Below are 10,839 nucleotides of genomic sequence, written 5' to 3'. Positions count from 1 at the left end.
ATCTTGTTCCCCAAATGCAGACATGGGTGGGGCTCAGGAGGGAGGTGTGGTTTGATGTGGTTTCTCTATTTCCCTTTATTCATCCATTTCCTTCCAAATGTTAAGTCACTGTTGTCTCCGAGTTGCAGGCTCCTGCCTTGGCTGTTCCTGGCTGGTACTTCAGGTAAGAATCTGCCTGTTTGTTCAGGACTTTCTTTGGGCTAGGGAGGCTTGGTTTGACTTGTAGAATACGCATTTATTTCTCTGGAATCTGAGGATTTCGGTTACCTGGCTTCCTGCCTCCTCCCTGTGCCTTCGATTCAGTTCTGACCTTCTACTTGGTCATAGTTGGTGAGAAGGAGCCTTCTTGTCCTTTCTCTGTACTCTTTGCCCTTTTGTAGGGCAGAGGTCAACAGTTCCTCAATTGAATAGTCATTGGTTTGTCCTAAGACTACTATGACTCTGTCCTCTGTGAGAATGCGAATGCTGGAAGGGAGAGAACATACTGAGAACATACTGAACTTATCAGAGAAACTTAGATGTGGAAGCAAGGGAGAGGTACCTTCTCCATCTCCCTCAATTTGCTGATGTGAAATGGAAATGTATAGGTGTAAAAGATCCCAGTCAAGGTCACAAAAGAGAAAGCCACTAAGTGCCAGCTCACCTCGTTTCCAGTTTGGTGAACTTCCAAAGATTTTCAGAGGGTTCTCTGGAGGGCCTGGAGCAGGGGTGGGGTGGGGGTTGGGGACGTCTTCAAGGAGAGACCTGCACATGACCTCCTTGGCCTGCACTAGCAGCTCAGCTTTGATCTGTTTCTCGTACTGGGCTTCTGGGAAGTTTCAACAAATTTTTTTTTTTTTTTTTTTTTAAAGAGAGAGTGAGAGAGGAGAGAGAAAGAGAAATTTTTTTTAATATTTATTTTTCAGTTCTTGGCGGACACAACATCTTTTTGTTGGTATGTGGTGCTGAGGATCGAACCCGGGCCGCACGCATGCCAGGTGAGCGCGCTACCACTTGAGCCACATCCCCAGCCCCCTCAACAAATTGTTTTACAAGAAAAAAAAAACTATTTGAAATCTGCTGAATGATTCTGTGGATGTTTAAGCGATTGAGACGTTGTCCTCTCAAATGCTTAGACTTCCTTTAGACAGAGGACCAAGATATTTAATACTCATTTGAAGATAGGCTTAAAATAGAGACAGTCCCCCACTTACGATGGTTCAATTTATAATCTTTCGACTTTACAATGGTGTGACAGCACCACACAACCATTCTGCTTTTTTTTAAACTTTCAGTAGGGTATCCACTAAATTTAACACGAGATATTCAACATTTTATTACAAAATAGGCTTTGTGCAAGAGGATATTTTCCCAAGCATCATCTAATGTAATGTTCTGAGCACACTTAAGATAGGCAAGGCTAAGCTATGATGTAGGTTAGGTGTATTAAGTGCATTTTTGACTTATGATATTTTCAGCTAATGATTGATATAGTCCCATTGTAAGTTGAGGAGCATCCACATAGCATAATGCAATTTGATGCTGTCAGTTTCTTCTAGCAGATTTGTGAATTGAAGGCACAGGGAGGAGCACAGGAATTGGGAGCTCATAGGAGGAGAAATAAGGTAGAAAGGGACAACTGGATCGGGCTTGCATCCTGCCCTTTTGCAGAGTTCTGGCCTCCCCTGAGTGGGTAAGACCAGCCTGATTTCCCATCTGAATGCACACACATGGCAGAGGATGAAGGCTAAAGAGGGCAAGAGGTGGAGCTGCAGGTAGAGTTTCCCCAGTCCTCGGGCCAATCAAGTGCAAAGGTGTCTTCTCTGAGTTGGATCTTATCCCATGCTCACGCTGGGCCTCAGAGTATATGGAAGGTTGGTAACCCAGGGTGGTCAAGTTGGAGGTAAAGGGAATAATCTCGGGTTTCCAAACCATCAGAGAAGCAAAAATTGTCCTGATAAGTGTTCTCACATCCTTCATAAGAATCACTTGAATCTGAATAACTAAATCTTATTTCTTCTAACCTTTCAACTAGGTCAAACCATGTCTGAAATCAAAGAAGGCATGTGGAATATCTCTGATCTGTGGACATTCTTTGAGTATGATTTCAATTTCACTGGCATGCCACCTGTGGGTGAAGACTACAGCCCCTGTAGCCTGGACACTGAGATGCTTAACAAGCATGTTGTGGTGGTCATCTATGCTGTGGTGTTTCTGCTGAGCTTGCTGGGAAACTCCCTGGTGATACTGGTCATCTTATACAGTCGGGTCAACCGTTCAGTCACCGATGTCTACCTGCTGAATCTAGCCGTGGCCGATCTGCTCTTTGCTCTGACCTTGCCCATCTGGGCGGCTGCTAAGGAGAAGGGCTGGATTTTTGGCACACCCCTGTGCAAGATGGTCTCACTCCTAAAGGAAGTGAACTTCTACAGTGGTATTCTACTACTGGCCTGCATCAGCATGGACCGATATCTGGCCATTGTCCATGCCACACGGACACTGACCAAAAAGCGCCACTTGGTCAAGTTCATATGTCTGGGCATCTGGGGATTCTCTTTGATTCTGTCCCTGCCCTTCTTCATCTTCCGCCAGGCCTTTAGTGTTACCAATTCCAGCCCAGTCTGCTATGAGTTCCTGGGTAATGATACAGCAAAATGGCGGATGTGGTTGCGGATCCTGCCCCAGACCTTTGGCTTTGTCATACCGCTGCTCATCATGCTGTTCTGCTATGGCTTCACCCTGCGCACCCTGTTTAAGGCCCACATGGGGCAGAAGCACCGGGCCATGAGGGTCATCTTTGCTGTTGTGCTGGTCTTCCTGCTCTGCTGGCTGCCTTACAACCTGGTCTTGGTCGCAGACACCCTCATGAGGACCCACTCAATTGAGGAGACCTGTGAGCGCCGCAGTGACATTGGCCGGGCCCTGGATGCTACAGAGATTTTGGGTTTCCTCCACACCTGCCTCAACCCCATCATTTATGCCTTCATTGGCCAAAATTTTCGCAATGGATTCCTCAAGATCCTGGCTACCCATGGCCTGATCAGCAAAGAGTTCCTGACACGTCATCATGTTACCTCATACACTTCTTCCTCTATCACTGTCCCTTCAAACCTCTGAAAAGCATCAATGAAAGGATATGTCACCCTCATAAAGAAAGAATAACCCTCATCCCAAGGTTGTGTGGGGGTAGCCTGGGTCCAGACAGATGTTATCTGGGTTTGGAGGGGAACTATAAAATGTGGGGAAGTTAGGGACTTTTGTCTTCAGGGCCCTCACCAGCCTTCTGAGGAAGTGCCGAGAGACCTCCAAGGACTAGCTTCAGGTTTCCATGGAAAGGAACCCCACCATTTCTGTTGAATTCTTGGATCTTTGACCCATTAACTGGGTAATCAGCACCGTCACATGCATAGCCCCATCTGACATTGGAGCAAAACAAACAAGCAAGCAATCAAGCAAACCAACAAACAAAAATGGGCTGAAACTGTTTGCTCCTATGGGCTGACTGTCTTGGTGACTCTCTGGAGCATCACCCCAACTGCTGAGTATGTTCCAGCCAGCCTGTTTGAGAACTCTGTGTCCTGTGCTCTGAGTTCATGCAACTCTTTCCTTTCTTTCTTTCTTTTTTTTTTTGGGGGGGGGGAGGCTACCAGGGATTGAACACAGGGGCACTTATCTACTGAGCCACATCACCAGCCCTTTTTATTTTTTACTTTAAGACAGGACCTTAAGTTGCTTAGGGCCTCACTAAATTGCTGAGGCTGGCTTTGAACTTGTGATGTTCCTGCCATAGCCTCCCAAGCCACTGGGATTACAGGCATATGTCACCATGCCCGGCCACGCAATTTTTTTTCTATCTCCAGTGTGTTGCAGTGTCTTCTGGGGACATGGAAGCAGGTGCTGCTGAAACATCAAGCCATCCTTGTGACGGAGACCTTGTGATGGAGCAGGAAAGCGTTCTTTCTCTTAGGTAGAGTAGGTGAACAGAGGGTGGTTGGGAAGCCAGACCTATCGCAAGAGATGCCTCTTTTCATCATGACCAACATCCTAGACAGGACAATGTGCACGTTGGGAATGTGCTGAGCCGTGGATGGAACAAGGCTAGCAGCTCGTTGCCCTCTTGGTGCTTCTAACTTACACAGAGTCTCAGCAACCTCACAGATCCCCGCACAGCGGTCAATCAGCTGGGTGCTAGCCATTTCCAATAAAATTTCTGTTTTGTGAAGTTAGCCAATCCCCCAAAAACAAATGCTGAATGTTTTCTCTGATATAAGGAGGCTGATTCATAGTGGGGTAGGGAGGGGGAGCCTGGGAGGAATACTCTAGGGCAGAGGGGTGGGAGGGGAAGGGAGGGGGCAGGGGGTTAGAATTGATTGTAAATGTGATGGACATCATTACCCTAAGTAGGTGTCTGAAGTCACAAATTGGTGGGAATATACTTTGTATACCACCAGAGATATGAAAAATTGTGCTCTATGTGTAATATAAATTGTAATGCATTCCACTGTCAGATATAAAAAAATTAATAATAAAAATATATATAAATTTCTGTTTTGCATTTGTGCCTGTGGGAATTTCTTGGCTGTGATGTAGAGTAAAAGGTGTGAGTGATGTCACTGGTTGTTCCTACAGTAGAATGGGGGTATTACTCCCCCAAAAGTATCTCTTGAGACACAAACACATTGTTCTCGCTCCCTGGGCTGAGGATCCCTGTGGCCTGAGCAAAAGAAAATGTACCTCCAGACAATCTCAGCTTCACCTCCACTTAAGCTTCTTCCCCTGGGGTCCCTCAGAAGCAATTTAGGACATCACACCAGGAAACAGAGACTAAGCTCAGCTCTCAAAATACATACCCCAATCCTGACTGTGTTAAGTCACCCCTTCCCCAAATGCTTACGTGGATGGAATAGCAGTTTATTCATAGTTTTTCCTCTGTGAAGCAGGAATCATCTGTTTGTTCACTCTGTATCCCTGGTATCTGACACGCTGCTTGGAGCCCATTTACCTCTCAGTAAATATTTATTGAATGAATGAATAGTTGCGAAAAGGCCCAAGCTCATTTGCACACCATCTGCTCAGAGCACCTCTTATCTATGGGTCCCCTCCTCTTCACCCTCCTGCTACCCTGGGTGAGTACTTCATCCCTTAAGTTTGCCTGTGTGGTTTATCTTCATTCTGTTTTTATCTGTGTAAAAATGTTCTGAAGACATCGGGGCTCCTTTAATTGCTCATGGTAGATACTCAACTCCAACCAGCTTAAGCAACACTGAGAATGCATTGGAATATGGGGCATGGCGGGTGTCAGATGGCTTGAGCTGGAGGTTCCCAGGTGGGCATTCAATAAAGGGTGAGACTGGGTCAAGGGTTGAGGTTGGAGTCAGATGAGGTGCAGGGATGGGTGGAGGTTGGGTTAAGGTGAAATGTCAGAGAAGGATGGATGTCAGGAATAGGGAGAGATTCAGAAATAAGGAGAGATTGGGGATGGGGTGGGTGAGGATGAGGGATACTATGAGGGCTTGGAGACAGGGAGTGTCCAGTTGGGGCTGGACCAGGTTGGAGAGAGGCTTAGGGGTTGGGTAAGTGCGGAGGTGTGGGAGGCTCAGGGAGGGGTGTCAGGATGGGTGACTGGCTATAAGGCTGGAGCAAAAAGACCTCACTAGTAGGGTCACTCTTTGTTTTAGTCAGCTTTTTTTACTGCTGTGACCTAAAGAAAGACCTGAGGAGAACAATTAGAGCAGGAAAAGTTTATTTTGGGGCTCAGTCCCTTGATGGCCGACTGCATTCCTCAGGGTCTAAGGTAGGGTAGGAAGTCAGGGCCGAAGAGTGAGGCAAAGAAAGCAACTTAGGACATCACACCAGGAAGCAGACGCTAAGCCCAGCTCACAAAATACGTACCCCAAAGGCACACCCCAATTTCCACCTCCTCCAACCACACCCTATCTGCCCACAGTCTCCACCCAGGGAATCCCTATCAGGGGATTAATTCACTGATTGGGTTAAGGCTTTCATAATCCATTCACCCTTCTTGCATGAACTTTCAGGCGACACCTCACATCCAAACCATGACACCATGGTTTCTGGAGCATCATCTACGATGCTCTTGATGGAGGCTCCTGGGCTGGTTCCACCTGAGGTTCCCCAGGCAGGTGGGTGAGAAAGAAGTCAGGGACTCCAGCGCTCAGACACGAATCTGACTCAGGAAAGAAGATGAGAAGAATGCAGAAAGCATCCCTGCGAGGAGGGCTAAAAACAGGAAGGACCTCTTTTCCTCTCTCTCCCGCCCCTGTGTCCTCTGCCCTCCCCTGTTTCCTTAATATCCATCTTTCTTCTCCGACACCCTGTGCCAGTTCCCAAAGCAGCTCCCTTATGGCTTCAGAAAGGAAACGAAGAACCTTATTGGGTCTAGGGAAACACAAGTGACTAGCAACCACTATGCTTTGCTAGTAGTTTGGGAAATGGGAATTTAGCAGCCATAAAATAAGGCGGAAGGGTTTTAAACAGGGGAGGGATATAATCAGAGCTCTTCAACCCAAAAGTTCAACATTATTTGATTAGATATTTCAATGTGGCACGTGGTCCTCTGGGTTTAGCACAAGACATAAATGACTTGGATTTCAGATTTTTTAAAATGCCAGGATTTTGGTACTCCCTTAACATAACATACGAAGTATCCAATAGAGGCGTTTCAATCACTAGATAGAGTGAGGATTAGATGACTGGTCAGATCTAGGGCGATAGGTCCCCGTAGGGAGGGGCTCATGACCAGGATGGGGCTGGGATCAGGGGTGGGCAAATCAGGGGAGGAGTCGGGGTCAGAAATGGGAGATGGTGAGAAAGGGGATTGGGATTAGGATAGAGGGCACATCAAGGATAAAGTGGGGGGCAGGGGCTGGGTCTGAATTTATGTTCTGTACAATGTGCAATGATTTAAGCATTTATTTTTTAAATGTTTAAAATGTTCCAGCCTCCAAGTAATTATGTCAAAATCTACTGTTTTCTCCTGAATTAGTTCCCCTTCTCAGGAGCGACAGCCCTCACCATCTCCTGCCCTCCTATCCAGTAATCCATTCTTGTCAGTTCCAGTAAAAATATTAACCAAAAGTTCAGGTTTTATGCCAAAAGGGTTTAAGATCATCCCTTTCCCAGCAACTTGCATTTTAATAAGGGCCTTTCGGAGGCTAAAAATCTCAGAGAGGCAAAGGAAATAAAATTAAATGACCATCTCTTCTTTGGTCTAAAGGTCTCTCCAGCAATGTGTCCTCCTAGAAATGGCCACTTGCCAACGGGTGGTGTGGAGCTCAGCCTTCTGCTGTCACCAAGACTGAATGGGTCATTCCGGACGGGACCCAGAAACCCACCAAGGGCCCATAGTTGAACCACCTTGGGGTTCTTGCTTTAAATTCAAGATCTTGAGGTAGAAATGAACAAAAGACATAAAAGATAAAAAAATGAACATGTTAACGGGGTCTTTAAAGATTAGCTTTTCTTTATCAAAGTATTTTATACACATTGTTTATAAAGCTTATAAAGAGAATCGGTGGCCTTGCAACCCCAAGTCCTGTGACAAACCCAAGGCAAAGATGACAAAGTTCCACTTTTAAGCTACTTCCTCTAATAGGAGTCCACATAGTCCTCAATGTCATACTCAATATCATACCTGTTCCTTTTAAAAAAATTGTTCTTTTTAGTTAAACATGACAGTAGAATGTATTTTGACATCTTACATACATGGAGTTTAACTTCCCATTTTTGTGGTGGTACACAGTGTGGAGTTACGCTGGTCGTGTATTCACATGTGAACACAGAAAGTTATGTCAGATCCATTCTGCTGTCTTTCCCATTCCCATCCCTGCTCCCCCCACCCCCGCCCCTGCATGTAACCCTGTCTCATCCAGTGAGCCTCCATTCCTCCCTCCCACCTCTGCCTATTGTGAGTCAGCATCCACACATCAGAGAGAACATTCGGCCTTTGGTTTTTTGGAATTGGCTTATTTCATTTAGCGCCATAGTCTCCAGTTCCATCCATTTACCAGCAAATGCCATCGTTTCATTTTTCTTTATGGCTGAGTAATATTCCCTTGTATATATGTATTACTTCTTGCCTGTGCTTGAGACCCCTTAGTTTTGGGTATCATGTATTGACTTTCTGTTTGGTGATGGAGAATTTAATGCTCTCTCGGCTTGTTTTTTGCTTTCATTCTGGTCCAAAAATCCCAAAATACCACTTTCTCCATTCTCCTAGATATGGAGAAGATACCACTGATACCATATTTTTGGTTCAATCAATATTCAATCTTTTTGTTATAACAACCCCATAAAAATTATCACAGTGAGGTACAACATTTACACTTCCTTTTTTTGGACCAGTTCTGTTTTCCCTGGAATTGATGGTAGACTTTCCATGCACCAGTGTCCAATGTCTCTCTCCATGCACTCCATTCATTGGGTAATTTAGTCATTTATTTTCTTTTTTGGAGACATTTCTTCCAGAGCCCTTTGTTGTTTTGCTTCAATCTGGATAGGTTACTCCCTGGTTTGCTCTCTCTTTTTTTTTTCTTCTGAATTTCTTTCATTCCATTTCTAGATGAACTTTAGATCTGCTGGTCAATTTCTACAACAGTTTAGATTTTTATTTGGATTACCTCAAGTCCATAGATCAATTTGGAGAAAATGGTGACATTAATATTGAGTCTCCTAGTCTAGGAACATGGTATCTTTCTTTGTTTGCAAAGAATGTTTTCTAGTTTTTGGTACACCGATCTTGTACATGTTATTAAATTTACCCCTAAGTATCTGTGGCTTTTTTTGGGCAGGGTGCTATCACAAATGGTATTTTGAAAGAAAAAAATTTCCATTTCTTTATTACTAGAGTATAGGAACATAATTGTACTATGTATATTGACTTTGTAACAATTTACTTACTAATGTACTGTCTTTGTAATCTGGAACCTTTTCCACTTATTAGTCCTTGTAGTTTTTTAAAAAAAGTATTCTCTGGATTTTATATGTATGTAATCTGAGAAAATAGCTTTATTTCTTCATTTTACTTATGCCATTTAATCTTTTTCTTGTCTTATTTCACTGAGCAGCATCTCCAGTCCAGTGCTGAATAGAAGTGTCAAAAGCAGACATCTCGCCCTGCTCCTGGTCCTAAGGCATCCAATTTTCACTAAATATGATGTTAGCTGTAGATTTTTCATAGAGACCTTCTATCAGGTTGAGAAAGTTCTACTCGTAGCTTGTTGAGAATTTAAAATTTTTGAAATCATGAATGGATGTTAAATCTTCTTTTCTCTTTAAGGACCTGGGCCCTGAAGCCAGATAGCCTGGTTTAAAATCCCAGTTCTGCTGTTCACAGAATTTACCTCCCGCTTGACAAGAATAAAGCTCAGCTAATTGCTATGAGGATTAAATTAAATGAGTATACATACACATAAGTACTCCTATGGCAGTTAGAAGAATGCCCAGCATACAATAGGTTCTATTTGAAGTGTAACTATCATTATTCTTAAACTGACTCATATTTTGCTGGATTATTTGATTTGACATTTTTTTTCTTGGTAGGGGATTAAACCCAGGGGTTGCTCTATCACTAAGTTATATTCCTAGCCATTTTTATTTTCTATTTTGACAAGGTCTTGCTAAATAGCCCAGGTTGACCTCCGATTTATGATCCTCCTGCCTCAGCCTCCCTAGTTCCTAGAATTACAGGCATGTACCACTGCTGCGCCTGACTGTATTACTGGATTTTGTTGAGAAAGGAGATGTAAGAGATAACCTTTTTGAGAACTTGCATTTCCAATAGTGCCTTTCCTCTACCTTCATGCTGGATTGGTCTTTTGGTTGGGTACTGTGTTCTAGGTTGGAACTCATTTTCCTTCAGAAATTTGCAGGTTTTTCTTGTTTTTTTTCTAGCTTCCAGGGTTGCCATTGAGACTTCTGATACTTTTGTAATTCTTGATCCTTGGTAGGTGATGAATTTTCTCTGAGAATCCTTATCTTCTTTCTCTTTCTCTTAGAATCTTTTCTTTATCTTATCTTTATCAGCTTTAGAAAGCATGATATGTGCTTCCTAGAAGCCTTCTCATTCATTATGCTGGGTACTGGTAAATCTGTTTAATCTGGAAACTTGGGTTCTATAGAATTTGCTTGTTTTATTATTTTTTTTGTTGACACTTGTTGATCCTTCATTTTTCCCTATTCAATTTTTCTAGAACTTCTTTTTATTTAGGTGTTAAACTTCCAAGACTGATTCTCTAATATTCGTATCCCTTTCTGCCTGTTTCAAAATAACTTCATCTTTCTATTTTCCAAGAAGCTATCCTTAATGTGTTTCCCAACTTTCTCACTGAAATATAGATATTTCATATATTTAAAATATAATATATAAGATAGATATTTCAAATATAATATAGACATTTAAAATTTTCTATAGTATTTTAAATCTCCAAATAGATTTTTTTCTGTTCCCCTTTGTAGCATCTCATTCTCGCCTCACGAATGCAATATTTCCTATTATCTTTCTGAGGCTATTCCAGTTTTTGTAGTGATTTCATTGGTTCCCTTTGTTGTCTCTTTCTGGTCTAGTAACTTAATTACATTCACTCATCTGTTTTTTTTTTTTTTTTGACTCTGAAAATCTGCTTTCTTTTCTCACATTTTCTTTGTTCTTGTATCTTATAGAATTGTGCCTTAAAATAGTCCCCTTTGTGTCATTTTTAGTGGGTTTTTTTTTCTTCTTCTTGGTGCTGAGGATTGAACCCAGGGGCTCTCTATCACTGACCCACATGCCCAGCCATGTTTATTTTATTTTGCTAAGTGGCCCAGGCTGGCTTTAAACTTGTGATCCTCCTGCCTTAGCCT

At 43.1% G+C, this 10,839-nt stretch overlaps 1 protein-coding gene across 1 annotated transcript; it reads left to right on the top strand.

Moving 5' to 3' along the window:
* The first annotated feature begins 2,022 nt into the window (after positions 1–2,022).
* On the top strand, positions 2,023–3,096 carry Cxcr1 (C-X-C motif chemokine receptor 1). Its single transcript, XM_026390444.2, has one exon. The coding sequence runs from the start codon at positions 2,023–2,025 to the stop codon at positions 3,094–3,096; it is 1,074 nt and encodes a 357-aa protein (XP_026246229.2).
* Positions 3,097–10,839: the final 7,743 nt, after the last annotated feature.

This window comes from Urocitellus parryii, chromosome 1 (genome assembly GCF_045843805.1).
Source record: "Urocitellus parryii isolate mUroPar1 chromosome 1, mUroPar1.hap1, whole genome shotgun sequence".
NCBI lineage: Eukaryota > Metazoa > Chordata > Mammalia > Rodentia > Sciuridae > Urocitellus > Urocitellus parryii.
This window is presented reverse-complemented; position numbering and strand designations above follow the sequence as displayed.